A 16,073-nucleotide genomic window follows, 5' to 3' on the forward strand; every position below is an offset into this window, starting at 1 on the left:
TGAAAGCATGTATTCACAAAAACCAACTTATATAGGAATGCTGTTTCATAAAGACCCAATCCAGCAACAACCCAAATACTCATCAAAAGGTGAAAGGATAAACCAACTGTGGCATATCTGTACAACCCAATACTATTCAGCAATAAAAAGAAACAAAATATTGATATACACAAAGACATGAATGAACTTCAAAAACATCCTGCTGAGCAAAAGCAGGCAGACAGGAAAGATTACACTCTGTGATTCCACTTATACAAAATTCCAGACTAAAACTAATGTAAAGTGACAGAGTAGATCAGTAGTTGCCCAGGGTTGGGAGCAGGGAAGGAAGCTGACTGCAAAGCAGTAGGAGGGATGTCTGGGCGAGTGATGAAAATTTTCTATTATCTTGATTGTGGGGATGGGTATACATATCTGTCAAATCAAACTGCACCCTGATAATGCGTTCATTTCCTTTTACATAAAATTATAACTCTATAAGGTTGATTTTTTAAAGATACAATGATATTCTATCTCAGATTCAACACACACACAAAAGTACTCTGTCAACTCTCTATTAGAGTTTCTAAATGCTTACCTAACTCTTCCTCTCTCACAGATAACAGCTGGCAAGCGGCGGTGGTCCACGAACCACAACGCTGAGGGGCACTGCCCTACCCCACGCTGCCAACTCCTCGGGTTCTCCAACAAACCTTCATGCAGCCTTACTTTGCAAAACTAGGTTGGACAGCGGGGAGGCAACAGCAGGGGAAAATGGAGTCCAGGGTCACTGAGTCTTGAACACCGGCTTGTGCGACAGCCGCAACACCCTGTACGTGTTGAGGCCCGGCACGTCGAAGCCCGGGGACAGCCCGTGGCGGTCCAAGGGGTAGAAGTTGACCAGCTGCCCGTGCTGGGCCTCCAGGGACAGCCAGGAGTCGCCGAGCGGCAGGGCGCACGGGAACTCGCGGGCCACGTGCAGCTGGAAGACGCGGCCGCGCACGTGGCGCAGCGTGAGCGTGCGGAAGGCGGCGGGCACCAGCGCCTCCACGCGGGGCCCGAACTGGCGCAGGCGCAGCTCGCCCGCCGGCCCAGGGCGCACGTCGTAGAAGGTCAAGTTCGAGAAGGTGAAGTAGCCGGTGAAGGGGCGCGTGCTGGGCGGCGGCGCCGGGCTGAGCTCGGCCCCACGCAGGGCTGTCTCCATGGCCGGCAGGAGCACGTCGTAGGCCTGCGCCACGAGGTCGGGCCCGGGCGGCCGCGGCCCGGCCAGGAGCAGCGTGAGACCCAGGCGCAGCGGCGGCACCAGGGAGAAGGTGGCAGCGTAGCCGTCCAGCTCGCCGTCCTTGCGCACCACGCGGTAGCCCCGCTGCGCGTGGAACTCCCACGGCGTGCCCGTCTCGTTGGCGAAGTAGGCGCCCGGGCAGGCCAGCAGCGGCACCAGCAGCGTCTTGGACGCGTCCGGCCGCAGGAGCTGCTGGGGCCCGCCGCCCAGGAGCACCATGGACAACTTGGCCAGGTCAGCGGTGGTGGAGTACATCTGGCCCGATGGCCGGTACCAGCCCAGGTCGTACAGAGGTGCCGGCCGCCCACTGCCGTAGAAGCCCACTGCCAACCGGGCACGCACAGGAGGCGTCAGGTCGAAGCCCGTGTCTGCCATTCCCAGCGGCTCCAGCACCTTCTCCAAGATCCAGCGCTGGTAGTCACCCTGGACGGTGTGGGCTGCCAGGACGTGGGCCAGAAGCGAGAAGGCCAGAGTGCTGTAATGGCACCTGAAAGAGGAAGGGTGGAAGCTGGCCTGCAGCCTAGGATGGGCATCGCCAGCCCCCAGATAACCGCTCCCCACTTGCTCGGATTGTCTGAAAAGCCTTCCGAATTTCATTTTACCGGGTGAACAGGTAGGAATCTGCTTCACGGCATCGGAGATGGTCAGACCTAGCAGAGACTTCAGAAATCATTGAATACAACTCAGTATTTATTCTTCCTTCCAGAAAGAGGAAGGCCCAGAGAGAGGCAGAGAATTGCCCAGGGTCACACAGCAGATTGGCAAAGACTTAGACTTAGCAGTGCACCTGGGAAAGTGGTAAAACTAATCTACTTTACACGTTAGTATAATTTACTTTATCAGGGAAACGATCCTCAGATTGCTGGGATTGGGTGGCGAGTAACGATAGTGATCATATAGCTCAAGGATAGCAACTAGCGGGCAAGATCTCACCCCCTTCTTCCCAGCCATGGCAGACACCAATAAGCAATAGGGAGTCGCTTTTCTTTCCCAGAGCAGACGCTGTTCCAGAATCTCTAAAATAGTGCCTCAGGAAGGCACAGGAATGGGTGAAAATGCACAAATGCTATTAGACATTGAGAGTTGGACTGTGAAGAAGGCTGAGCGCCGAAGAATTGATGCTTTTGAACTGTGGTGTTGGAGAAGACTCTTGAGAGTCCCTTGGACTGCAAGGAGATCCAACCAGTCCATTCTGAAGGAGATCAACCCTGGGATTTCTTTGGAAGGAATGATGCTAAAGCTGACGCTCCAGTACTTTGGCCACCTCATGCAAAGAGTTGACTCATTGGAAAAGACTCTGATGCTGGGAGGGATTGGGGGCAGGAGGAGAAGGGGACGACCCAGGATGAGATGGCTGGATGGCATCACGGACTCGATAGATGTGAGTCTGAGTGAACTCCGGGAGATGGTGATGGACAGGGAGGCCTGGCGTGCTGCGATTCATGGGGTTGCAAAGAGTCGGACATGACTGAGCGACTGAACTGAACTAAACTCAACTCAACTCAACTCTAGCCCAGGCTCCTTTTTTTCCCCCCACAGGTAAGAAAAGTGAAGTTCACAGAAGCAGATGCTTTCTGCAAGGTTGCTCAGGAAGTTAATGTCAGAGCTCGAAGGAGGACTCTAGCCTACAGACGGCTAAGTCTTAGATCCTTTCTTCCTTAAGAGAAGTGGGCCCTGAGGTTCAGCATTTGGAGAAGCAGAGGGGCAAATCTGGAAAAAGGGCACTTGCCCAGGGCCCAGAAGGGGGCATCTGAGGCAGGCAAGTGCCCGCTGACCTCCGTCCAGCTCACAGCCCCACTGCTCCAGGAGCCCAGCTTCTCTGTTCAGTAGCAACCGCAGCTTTCCACTCCCTATCTTATCAGCATGCCGTTTATTTTCCAGCACTTGGGAAAAAGCTGTATTTATCTTGTTTATCTGTTTAGCAATAAGAATTTCATTGTTCACTGGCAAGAATGCAAACTCCATGAGGGGCACCGAGTGGATCCATTCGCTGCTGTTTCTGAGGTTTGCACATTCCAAGCACAGAGTTGGTGTTGAGTTAATTCATCGAAAGAACTTGAGGTTCAAACAGAGCTGGATCTGGGCCCGGCTCCCCCACTGCCTTACTCTGCCATCCATCCATGGGCCTCAGTCTCCCCAGATGTGGAACAGAGCTTGTCAGTCATCCCTGAAGTCTTCCCTGGCTCTGACCACCTAGGATATGGTTACACGGGCTGTCTTCCAGGACGGGTGTGTGCCCTTGTGAGGTTCCTGGCATTGGCGGGGCATCAGGGCTCACCCCTCACCTGGTTCCTGGATCTGCCACCAGCACATCATCCTTCAGCAGACTCAGGGCCTCCTGAGTGCTGCCCCTCCACAACAGTGAAGTGGAGCGGAGCCTTCGGGGCAGCCCTAGGGAGAAGCCGAGGTTAGATTTGCTGGGTCAGCTGAGGGGGGGGCCTGGGTGCACCCCTCCCCAACTTTCCATGGGTGGAGAGATAAAATCAGCTTTAAAAAAAAAGAAAGCCTCTAGCATGGACTCTAATCCTGCCTGTGTTTTGTGTCCTTTGGGTGGTGGTGGTGGTGGTGGTGGTGGTTGTTTTTTCTGTGCTGTGCAGCATGTAGGATCCTTAGTTCCCCAATCAGGGATCAAACCCTTGTCTCTGAAATGGAAGTATGGAGTCTTAACCTCTGGACCACCAGGGAAGTCCCTTGCCAGTGTCTTGTTGGGCAAGCCACTTAACCTCTCTGAGCCAGCGTTCCCTCATCTGTAACAGAACGGAAATAATTCCCATCATGGGGCTTGTGTAAGGATTCAGTGAAATAAAATGCTGAGCGTGATTGTCATCAACCATAGACCTTCGATTCCATAAAATGTTTGAGGTTGCTGCCCAAATATGTCTTGGGAACTGACTCCTCTGATCACTTGGGGTTTTCTGATTTTGGATGTGACAATACGGGAAGGCTCGCAGGATTAGGATTCTTCCCATCCATTCACTCAGCAATAGTGTTCAAGCATCTGTTCTGTGCCAAAGGCTGTTCTGGGTGCTGAGACTCAGGGGTGAGCCACACGAAGTCCCTGCCCATGTGGAGTCTGCATTCTAGCAGAGGAGACAGACAAGCAAATAAATATTTGTGTTATGGAGGGAAATAATTACATGTGTGAAAGGAGGGGTGGTTATTTTATACAAAGTGGTCAGAGGAAGGCATCATAGGGAAAGCAACCCTTGAGCAGGTGAGACCTGGAAGAGGTGAGACATGAGGAAAGAATGTATCAGGCAGAGGGAACAGCAGATGCAAAGGCCCTGAGGAGGGAATATTTGAGGATGAGCAGGAAATAGCCAGTGTGGCTGGAGAGGAGTGAGAAAAGGGGAGGCTTTGGCGATAAGAGAGATTGGAGGTGCAGGCGCCAGACCTGTAGGGTGCTATTGGGTAGTAGAAGGACTCGGGCTCTTCTCTCATTGGGATGGGGCTAAAGGGTTTGAGCAGAGCAGTGATATAATCTGACATATATCAGGGTAGCTTTGACTGCTATGTGAAAGCAGTCTTTGGGGGCAGGCGCGGGCAATGGCAGACACGGGGGAACCTGTAAGGAGACTCGCAAAGGTCCATGCTTGAATGATGGTGGATTGGACGAGTGAGTAGGGGTTGGGTTTTGAACATATTTTGATAGTGGAGCCAACAGAATTTGCTACTGGAGGGGATATGGAGGGTATGGGAGTGAGAGGTTCCAGGGATAACTAACTCCCAGGCTCTTGGCCTGAACAGCTGGGGGCTGAAGTCCCAAGTCCTGGGTTTAAATTCTGACTCTAGCACTTCTTGCTGTGTGACTACAAACCGTGTGCTTTACCTCTCTGAGCCTCTATTTGCTCACTGTAAAGTGGGCTGAAGCACCTGCCTTGATCTCCCTGGGAGCTGTTGCAGGGCCTGACTAAGAATGCATGAAAAGCTCAGAATGGGAGAAAGCTCAAGATTAGGGTGAAGGTCAGTCGTAAAAGACACTGGGAGCCTATAAGTTATCCAGGCACCCTGTGGTCAGCTGGTCCCTTTGGGACTGAGAGAAGACAAGTAGGGCGTTTTTAAAAATGACCACAAACAGAGCCCTGTGCTAGGTTCCTTGGCTATAGATGAAGGAGAGTCCACAGTGTACCCCTAGAGGGAGCCCTAGGTTCAGGTTATAACCAGGAGTGGATTTAATAGGAGGTTCATGGAGCAAAAGCCTGACTGACCCATTCCAAGGCCTGTATCTAAGTTTGAACTTATAATCTTGTAAAAGTGAAAGTCGCTCAGGTGTGTCCCACTCTCCGGGACCCCATGGACTATACAGTCCAGGAATTTCTCCAGGCCAGAATACCGGAATTGGGTTAGCTTTGTCCTTCTCCAGGGGATCTTCCCAACCCAAGTATCTAACTGAGGTCTCCTGCATTGAGGGCAGATTCTTTACCAGCTGAGCCACAGGGGAAGCCCAAGCTTACTGGGGTGGGTAGCCTATCCCTTCTCCAGCAGATCTTCTTGACTCAGGAATCGAACTGGAGTCTCCTGCATTGCAGGCAGATTCTTTACCAACTGAGCTATCAGGAATATTTTTTAAAAGGACCCCAAAATTGTATCAGGCCCCAATAAACCTAGGTTACCCCTGACTGTAATAACCAGAGCTACTTTGAAAAGTACCTGCTGTCAGCTAAGTGCTTGAAATTCATTAGCACACTTAATTCCCCAAAATAGCACAAACTAGTCATTTTACAGAGGAGAAAAACAAGGCTCAGAGAGCTTACGTGATTGCCCAAGATCACACAGCTAGGAGGCAGAGTGGGAATTTCAGTGCTTGTGCCCTTAGCCACTGGGCCACCCTCCCCCAATCCTCTCCTGCCTAGGCAATTTCAGGAGGTTCCATTCTCTGACTGAGCCTCAGGTTCACCATCTGCTAATGGGAGCGAAAACCAGCCACGTCCATAGATTGAGACCTCAAGCCTGAACACACTTTGTCAAATGATAAAATAGTAGGCACTTGTGATGCATTCCTACCATCTAGATGGGTTGATGATTGAAAATCTGAACACGAAGGCATTTCGGGGTGGTACACGTGGTGCCTACCTTCTCCCCCTTGGCTGGGGCAGTCGCCACAGATCACAGACCCCCTCCCACCCGTTCCTGCCCAATTCCTGTCCACTGGCTTTTGTCTTCCAGCATCCCAGCCTGCCCTTGCCCTTCCACCGTGGAGACTTCATCTTGGCTTGTTAGCACATCTTTTATCATTATTCTTTGTATGTAGTTTTTAATAAATAATTCATTTGCGTGATTCAAAATCCCAAAGACACCAAAGGGTATACAATGAAAAATGTTCCCCCCTACTCTTCTCCCCAGCCACCAAGTTCCTCTCCCTGGAGGCAACCCAATGGTTTAATTTCTACTTTCCTTCCAAAGATACGTGATGCACGTTCATATATATACATAGACACACACATATAATATATGTGTATATGTATATATGTTATATGATATATGTACATTACATGTGGAAACAGAGCAGAGAGTGGCCCCAGCCTGGCTGGGTGAGAACATGCTTCTTGGTGCCCCCACCTGAAATGGTTTGGGCTAAGCTAGATCAAATGGTCTGGGCTCAGCTAGATCATTGGAGAAGGCAATGGCAACCCTGCTCTAGTACTCTTGCCTGGAAAATCCCATGGACAGAGGAGCCTGGTGGGCTGCAGTCCATGGGGTCTCGAAGAGTCTGACACGACTGAGAGACTTCACTTTCACTTTTCACTTTCATGCATTGGAGAAGGAAATGGCAACCCACTCCAGTATTCTTGCCTGGAGAATCCCAGGGATGGGGGAGCCTGGTGGGCTGCCGTCTATGGGGTCGCACAGAGTTGTACATGACTGAAGCAACTTAGCAGCAGCAGCAGCAGATCAAGTTCAGAGCCACTCACCTGACAGCTGGCTGGCCATCCTTCGGAGGGTGACGGGTGAAGGCCTTGGGGCTGGGCCCACCTCCTCCAGCCCATCCACCAGACTCCTTTGTTGGGAGGCTGATGCCATACCCAGTGGGTTGTTAATGGTGAAGGCGCTGGCGTACCGCTCCAGAGGGTCATCTAGAGAGGCCACGATGCCCTCTTCCCACAGGCGGTACAGCATAAGGACAGGAAAGATCTTGGAGACGCTGGAGATCCTGGACAATGAGAGGCACAAGGGTGCAGCGGGCATCAGCTCCACAACCCACCTCCACCCTGCACCCCCAGCCTCCGACTTTCTGGTATAATCAGGAAAGCGCTGTGTGTATGTGAGCTCAGCCGCTTCAGTCGCGTCTCTTTGTAACCCCATGGGCTGTAGCCTGCCAGGCTCCTCTCTCCATGGGATTCTCCAGGCATGAATACTGGGGTGGGTTGCCATGCCCTCCACCAGGGGATCTTCCTAACCCAGGGATCAAACTTGTGTCTTCTGCATCTCCTGCGTTGCAACCAGATTCTTTACCCACTGAGCCAGCTGAGAAGCCCAGGAAAGCACTGAGCCCACCCTTATTCACCGTCTCAGGTGGAAATCCACAAGCCTCTGTGGAATGCCATCGAGATGCTTGAGAACAAAGCAGAGGCAATGAGGCAGGGCCAGATGGACACCATGAGCATCTCTCCAACGCCAGGCCCTCACCAGGAACTCCCCACTCTGGGACAGACCCAAGCTGGGATCATGCCTCTGCCTCTCTCCAGCTGAGTTGCCTTGGAAAAAATACTAGACTTTTCTGAGATGTAATTTCGTTGTCTTGTTTCATGGGTTTTAGAAAGGACTGAACAAGATTATGCGTGCAAGGTGCCTACCAACATACCTGGCAGGTAGTGAGTGCCCAGCAGGTGATTTATTGTTGCTTAGTCGCTCAGTCGTGTCCGACCTGCGGCCCTGTGGACTATAGCCCACTAGGCTCCTGTGTCCGTGGGATTTCCCAGACAAGAATACTGGAGTGGATTGCCATTTCCTTCTCAATGAGATCTTCCTGACCCAGGGATCAAACCCGTGTCTTCTGCTTGGCAAGCAGATTCTTTATCACTAAGCTACCAGAGAAGCCCTCAGTAGGTGAGAGCAAATATAATGGTTGCCCCCTGGCTGGCACACAGCTGGTGCAGCCTGACTGGAACCCCTGTAATCCTCACATGCATCCCTGGCAGCAAATGTATTCACTTCACACCATGAGGGCCGAGGATCCTACAGGCAGCACCCAGGAGGGGAGACTCTGGGTGTGTCCCAAATCGCTTCCATCCGGGCCACTGATGCTGGCTGTCGCAAACCTGGGTGGAGGACCCAGGAACTGGTTACAGCTCCTTTGTGTCACATGGAAGGGGGGTAGGGTGGAACACAAGGGGGTCTTTTCTAGTTTGGGAGCTTTGGGGCTAAGGACTCTCCAGAAGGGATTCCTTCCTGACCTGTTACCCTGTGGTGTGGTGTGAGGCACTCACTGGTCCTCTCTGGACCTCCGTCTCCTCGTCTATGAAATTGCCAAGACTTAAGAAAGGGCCCTGGTGGCTCAGATCCGCCCCCGCTCACCCAGCCATAATTCTCGTGAGTCCTCCTGCCTCCCACGCCCCCTCATCGTCTCAGCCCTCGCCCCTGCCACAGGACCCTGGTGGTCCCCCAGCTGACCGGTATATGGTGTGCTCATTGGGGGGCCCGGAAGCCGGGTCTGAAGCATTCTTCTTCCCGAAGTTCCCAGTCCAGAGCACGGTGTCATTGTGGATGACGACTGCAGACGTGGCAGCCAGGCCCGGGGCAGACAGGGCCTGGCGGAGGATCCGGCCCACCTGGGAAGGGAGGAGCGGGGGCTTAGAGCTCACGTGTCCTTCTCCCCACCAGGCCCTTCCACCCCCTGCACACAGCACACACTGTCTCGCTCCCCTCCGTTCTCCCCGCCAGTGGCTGGACGGGAGCCCCCGTGAGCCTCCAGGCCTCTGGCTGTCAAACGATGGCCCGTGGGGTCAGCCACCACCCAGCTGCAATCAGAGCAGATTCCCTGGAATCTGTTTTGTATGTAAGGTTTCCTTGTAAGACTTTCGTTCAAAGAAACATTTCCTTGGAAATAAATAAGAGGAAGGAGGGGTTAAGACCACTGATCTAATCAAACCTTTGTCTGATGCCCTAGAAAGCCTTCAGTAAGCCTCATCTAGGGCTTTCCCTGGTGGCTCAGCAGTAAAGAATCTGCCTGCAGTGCAGGAGATGTGGGTTCCAGCCCTGGGTCGGAAAGATCCTCTGGAGAAGAAAATGGCAACCCACTCCAGTACTTTTGGGAAATCCCATGGACAGAGCAGTCCATGGAGTCACAAGGAGTCGGATACAACTCAGCAACTAAACAACAGCAAAAGCCTCATCTGACCCCTAGCGGTGGAGAATTCAGGATTTGTAGAGGGCGCTCTCTTTGAACATTTGTTGGAAATATTAATACTTCATTATTTTCGGTGATGAAGTTTAATGACGATTAACTGCTAACACTTACTGGACATTTAGAATGTGCCAGACACAATACACAATGATGTTCATACCTCGTCTCGCTTAATCCTCATAATAAGTCAGTGCTGATTCCGCCACCCCCACCCCGACTTTACAGGTGAGAAAATGAGATATGGAGCGACTTGCCCCAGTGGCTCATGGCTGGGGGAAATCGGGATGCTCAGTCCCCATGCTCAGTCCCCATGCTCAGTCTAGCATCTGCTGGCCAAGAGATCTGACGTCCCTGAACTGAGCTCAGTCTACCTGTGGTTCCCAGCCCCGGACTAACTTCTCCTCTGCTCTCAGCGTTTCTGGCTGCACTGGGCCCCTAGGGCCGGGAGGGCTTTCTCTGCTTGCGGCGCTCCGGCCCCTCACTGCGGCGGCCTCTCTAGCTGGGGAGGACGGGCTCTGGCACACGGGCCCCGTTGCTCCCGGGCCCGTGGGGTCTTCCCGGACCATGTCTCCTGCATTGGCAGGCGGACCGCCCGGGAAGTCCACCTGTGCTGACGTTGCCGCAGTTTCCTCCTCTTTGGCTAGGGCTTCACAAGGCGGTAACACAGACGGAAGTTAACACACTGCAAGACGCCTGCCAGGCTCTCACGAGGAGGCAGCCACAGTTATCATTGTTGCTGTGTTGTTTCTAATTAGTATCATCCCTGGGAGGCAAATAGCAGCCTTCTGCTCTGTCTCCCTCACAAAAGCTTCTTGTGTATTTGCAGGCAGGGATTGTGTCTCTCTGCGCTGGCCCACGCCTGCTCTTACATGAACACGTACCCTCCTTTCCTTCATCTGTCCCACAGACCGAATTTCAAACCCTTCCCCACTGCCGCCACCCCCAGGCTGCTGCACATACACTCCTTTTAAAAAAACAAAAATTTTTATTCGGGTATAGTTGCTTTACAATATTTGGTTAGTTTCTGCAGTACAGCAAAGTGAATCAGCCATTCCTATACATCCTGCTGCTGCTAAGTCGCTTCAGTCGTGTCCGACTCTGTGCGACCCCACAGACGGCAGCCCACCAGGCTCCTCTTGTCCCTGGGATTCTCCAGGCAAGAACACTGGAGGGGTTGCCATGTCCTTCTCCATATGTACGTATATCCCTTCTTTTTTGCATTTCCTTCCCATTTAGGTCACCGCAGAGCACTGAGTACCCGCTCCAGTGTTCTTGCCTGGAGAATCCCAGGGACGGTGGAGCCTGATGGGCTGCCTGTCTATGGGGTCGCACAGAGTTGGACACGACTGAAGCGACTTAGCATCAGCAGCAGAGCACTGAGTAGAGTTCCCTGTGCTATGCAGTAGGTTTTCACTAGTTATCTATTTTATACATAGTAGAGTATATATGCCAACGCCAGTCTCCCTGTTCATCCCATCCCCTTGATCCTCCTCGGTATCCATACGTTTGGTTTGTACTCTAAGTCTATGCCTCTGTTTCTGCTTTGCAAATTAGTTCATCTGTATCATTTTTCTAGATTCCACTTTACGATCTTTATGTCTGTTAAGGTGAGATCAAACCGGTCAGCTGTAAAGGAAATCAGTCCTGAATATTCAACAGAAGGATGATGCTGAAGCTGAAGCTCCAATACTTTGGCCACCTGATGCAAAATGCTGACTGATTAGAAAAGACCCAGGTGCTGGGAAAGAACGAAGGGCAGGAGGAAAAGGGGACAACAGAGGATGAGAGAGTCGGATGGCATCCCCAACTGGATGGACATGAGTTTGAGCAAGCTCTGGGAGTTGGTGATAGACTGGGAAGCCTGGAGTGCTGCAGTCCATGGGGTTGCAAAGAGTCGGACACAACTGAGCCCCTGAACGGACTGCTGGAAGATGTGTGACAGTGGGGTCTCGATGGCACAGACTAGACCTGACTGACAGCGCCCTCTAGTGTCGGGCCATCCTGCAATGGTAAGTGTCGTGTGGGGTTGTTCTTGTTCAGTTGCTGAGTTGTGTCCAACTCTTTACGACCCCATGGACTTCAGCACACCAGGGTCCCCTGTCCTTCACTCTCTCCCAGAGTTTGCTCAAGTTCATGTTTATTGAGTCAGTGATGCTGTCTATCTCATCCTCTGCCACCCTCTTCTCCTTTTGCCTTCCATCTTTCCCAGCATCAAGGTCTTTTCCAATGAGTTGGCTCTTCGCATCAGGTGGCCAAAATATTGTAGCTTCAGCTTCAGCATCAGTCCTTCCAATGGGAATTCAGGGTTGATTTCCTTTAGGACTGACTGGTTTGATCTCCTTGCAGTCCAAGGAACTCTCAAGAGTCTTCTCCAGCCCTACAATTAGAAAGTATTGATTCTTTGGCGCTCAGACTTCTTTATGGTCCACCTCTCACATCTATACATGACTACTGGAAAAGCCATACCTTTGACTAGATGGACCTTTGTCGGCAAAGGGACGTCTCTACTTTTTAATACACTATCTAGGTTTGTCATAGCTTTTCTTCCCAAGGAGCAAGCGTCTTTTAATTTCATGGAGTGTCTTTAATCATATTACAATGGCTCTGTTATCCTCCCCACCTCATCTTTCTCCACCTCCAGTTATGCCCCCCACTAGACTGAATTTCCTCATGATTCTCTACATGTGTCTTGTACTGACTCTGCTGCCTCTGGGCCTTTGCACATGCTGTTCCCGTCTAGAGAACACCCTTCACACCCCCAAGCTCCCTTACTATATACACACATATCCTACCTGCTCAGCTCTCAATTTAGATGCCACTTCCTCCAGAAGTCTTCCGTGACTCCACGTCCCATGACCCCTAAACTTGCCCTGTCCTCACTCTTGCCCTGGTGATAAATGTTTATTATATTGACTGTTCTCCTCACTCCAGACTAGTAGCTCCTTCCGAGCAGGACAGTGTCTTCTTTCTGCCATACTGCTGGTCTGTAGGACAGAGCAAGTGCTGAAGAATTACATGTTGAATGAATGAATGCAACTACCGGTGCAGAAGGCGTGCCCTCCCCTTCCTCGGCCTGGCCTAGCCCACACAGTCATTTCTCTCCTGGGTTATCACTGACCTTTTCCAGGGCCTCCTTCAACACGGGGAGGGGATGGGCCAGGGGCACAGGCTCAGGGTGCTGGGGACACATCCTCACGGGGGCAGAGGTTACCTCTGGTCCCAAGGAACCTGGAGGGAACATCACAAAATGAGTGAAGGGCAGAGATCAGGATAGGAGTCTAGGGGTCATCATAGAGGAGGTGGGAAGGTGGCAGCAAGTGCCAGGCTCATGCCCTAGGGCCAGCCCTCCAAGCTGGCACCCCCTCACCACAAGGTACCAGCCCTGGGCAGTCAAGGGCAAAGGCCAGAGCCTTCCCGGGAGGAGTCAGCACAGTCCCACACTCACCACCTGCAGCTTGGCCTTTGAGGGACCAGTCAGGCCACAGGTGCCCAATGGCAGCTCTTCTGTCTCATATGTCCAGCCTCCTCCCTCTATATAGTCAGCAGACTTAGGCCCCAGCTCCGAGGGGCAGCCACAGCAACATCTCTATCTGTCCCCCTTTCTCCAGCTCTAATGATATACCTGGATGGAGAAGTGGATTCATGGCCCTGCTGAGGCTCCAGGCTTAAACCACTAGGAAGGACTCATTCCATCCCCAGAGCAGTGCGTCCAGGCATCCAGGTTTGAGTCCCATCCTGCTTTTGTCCTGGTGTATGCTTCCTTGCAACCTCAGAGGGAAGGTATGGAACTTGGTAGGACAGGATTCAGGCTTGAGACCGTCTCTATGGCCCCCAGACCTCCCCGCATCCTTTAAGGACGGTGTGGGGTGGCAAGAGTGTGAGAACCCCCCAAGAGTATAAGAACCACCTTTTCCTAAACCTTCCAGGGATTTCCCTGTGGTCCAGTGGTTAAGACTGCCCTTCCACTGCAGGGGGCACAGGTTCGAGCCCTGATTGGGGAACGAAGACTCTGCATACTGTGTAACGCAGCCAAAAACCAATAAAAAATTATTTTTAAAAATATGTGCCAGCAGGTCTTGTGTCTGGTGAGGTGCTTCAAAAATAAAAAAGGTTCACTTAAATAAACCTTCCACTGCCTCCCAAGACCACCCAGAGCTGGGAAAAGGCTCCGTGATGGGGGTTCACCGTGGCCGCAAGCTCTCAAGACCCTCCCACCTCCTGAATCGGAGGGGCGGCGTGACCTGTTTTGGCCAAAAGAATGAGGTTGAATTGATTGTGCACCTCCCAAAGCTAGACCTTAATCCGCTTTTGCTGCTTTGGAACACTTCCCTCTCGTGGACATGCCTGGGATAGCAACCTTGAGAGGGAAAGTCCACGTGGGGGAGAGGTCCACTGAACTTGCTTGCATTGGAGAGCCCAGGTTAGACCAGCAGAACTGCCAGCCAGCGCGTAGAATCACGAGAAATGATCAATCACTCTCTCTGAAGCCAGTGGGTTTAGGTGGTTTGTTACCCAAGCAGGAAAATCACAAACCCTACAAAAGATCTCTCAACAACTTCATCCGCATTAATACCAACCTCTCAGGTGATGCCTATGTGAGGATGAGGACACAGATCACTGTAGTCAGTGGACCCAGGAGAGTTCCATAAACTGTTTCCCATTTGTGACAAATTAAGTACAAAATTGGAAAAAAACACACTTGGAAACTTTTATAGCAGTTTCTCAGAGTGATCTTGTGAATGTTGAATCTAGTTACTGAAAACCTAGGCTTCTATTTTGCAGTCTTTTTCATTTATTTCCCTAATATAATTCATTTTTTCATTTATTTCATCAGGCTGGTCTGCCACAGATCGGTAGTTTGATAGTTTGAGAAGCACAGCCCTGGAGAACAGGCCAACCTACCCACTTGAGGACTGTTTGCTAGAGGGACTAAGAAGCCCTTGATGAAGGAATTTCCTCTAGAAAGAAAGGGTTGGCTGGGAGAGGAAGAAGCTGGCAGGAAAATAAAAGAAGGCATTTCTGCAAAAATCTGCAGGATTCTGGGAACCCAGACCACCTTGTTGAGCCATTGGCATCTGTAACACAGGATGACTCAGAGAAACGGAGAGAGACATTCTCCCCAACTGCAGCAGAGACCTGGGACTCTGGACCATCCAGGATCCCAGCAGGCTGATGGGCTCAGGGGTTGCTATAGCAACAGAGGGCCAGGATGTTACCTGCCCTGGAGGTTCATTTGCTGAGCCTTAACCAGCCCAGGTTGCAGAGTCAAGAAATGACAGCTGCTGTCCACATACACCACACGTGTTCCTTCCAGGGTCTTAGCTGAAGCTGGAGGAGTGCCTTTAAAGGGAGGTAGAGCCTGGAGATTTCACCCTGGGGGCTGAAGGCAGAGCAAGAGAAACACTGCACTTTGTGGGGGGTGGGGGGAACCCTGAGTTTTACATACACACCCCAGAGTCAGTGGCTTAAGAAAACTCCAGGGGCGTTAGGATCCTCAGGTTACACAGGGGGCATCGAGGCACAGAAGGAGCACATGACCGGCCCAAAGGTGCACAGTTCATGAGAGCTAGAGTCTGCATGGAGGCCAGAGCTCCTGAGTCTGAATCTGTGGTCCTCCCTCAGATCAGGAGTGGTGGCCCAAAGCCCACAGGGACCTCCAGAGACGGGGAGCGACTCAAGGAGGCTTGGCACTCACCGGTCTTCATCTTGGGGAGGTAATACTGCCACAGGAAGCAGCCGGTCATGAGCACAGAGAGCACAAAGAAAAAGCTGCAGGAAGCTGGCAAGAGCCACTTCTTCTTCACTTTCAGCAAACCGAGCTGCCGGCCAGCCTGGAAGGGGAAGGGCAAGGCAGGCCCACAGAGGGGTCAGCAATGGCGGGGAGAGAGGGACTCCCCGGCCTGGCCCTTCCTATGCCTTCAGTTCAGCTCAGTCGCTCAGTCGTGTCCGGCTCTTTGCAACCCCATGAACCGTAGCACGCCAGGCCTCCCTGTCCATCACCAACTCCCGGAGTCTACCGAAACTTATGTCCATTGAGTCAGTGATGCCATCCAGCCATCTCATCCTCTGTCATCCCCTTCTCCTCCTGCCCTCAATCCTTCCCAGCATCAGGGTCTTTTCAAATGAGTCCTATGCCTTAGGTTCACCCAGACATCAGGGGAGCCTACCGCTTGGGGTGAGTTTCCACCTATAAAACCAAGCACTTCCCCAATACAGCCCCTTCGACAGCTCTGCTCCCCAGACCTCTGTGCCTGTGCCTAGCCTGTCTCCTCTGCTGGGCATGCCCTCTCTCTCCTGTGTATTTAGCGAGATATCTAAGACCAGCTGAAATGCCACCTCCTCCATGAAGCCTTCCCCAATTCTCTTCACCAGGTCCCTTCAAGGGCACTCGGCCTAAGCCTCCACTGCGGTGCAAATCCAGCTCTCTCTCTAGGACAGCAATTGTTCTACGATTATCAGTGTGATAGG

At 52.1% G+C, this 16,073-nt stretch overlaps 1 protein-coding gene across 1 annotated transcript; it reads right to left on the reverse strand.

Moving 5' to 3' along the window:
- Window positions 1-766: 766 nt before the first annotated feature.
- On the reverse strand, window positions 767-15,433 carry LACTBL1 (lactamase beta like 1). Its single transcript, XM_040229553.1, has 6 exons — window positions 15,301-15,433; window positions 12,724-12,833; window positions 8,873-9,030; window positions 7,174-7,412; window positions 3,547-3,652; window positions 767-1,748 (listed from the first exon to the last, which is right to left on the reverse strand). Exons 1-6 carry the CDS (start codon window positions 15,347-15,349, stop codon window positions 767-769), a joined length of 1,644 nt encoding a protein of 547 aa, XP_040085487.1. The 5' UTR covers window positions 15,350-15,433.
- Window positions 15,434-16,073: the final 640 nt, after the last annotated feature.

Source organism: Oryx dammah, unplaced genomic scaffold (genome assembly GCF_014754425.2).
Source record: "Oryx dammah isolate SB20612 unplaced genomic scaffold, SCBI_Odam_1.1 HiC_scaffold_27, whole genome shotgun sequence".
Taxonomy (NCBI): domain Eukaryota; kingdom Metazoa; phylum Chordata; class Mammalia; order Artiodactyla; family Bovidae; genus Oryx; species Oryx dammah.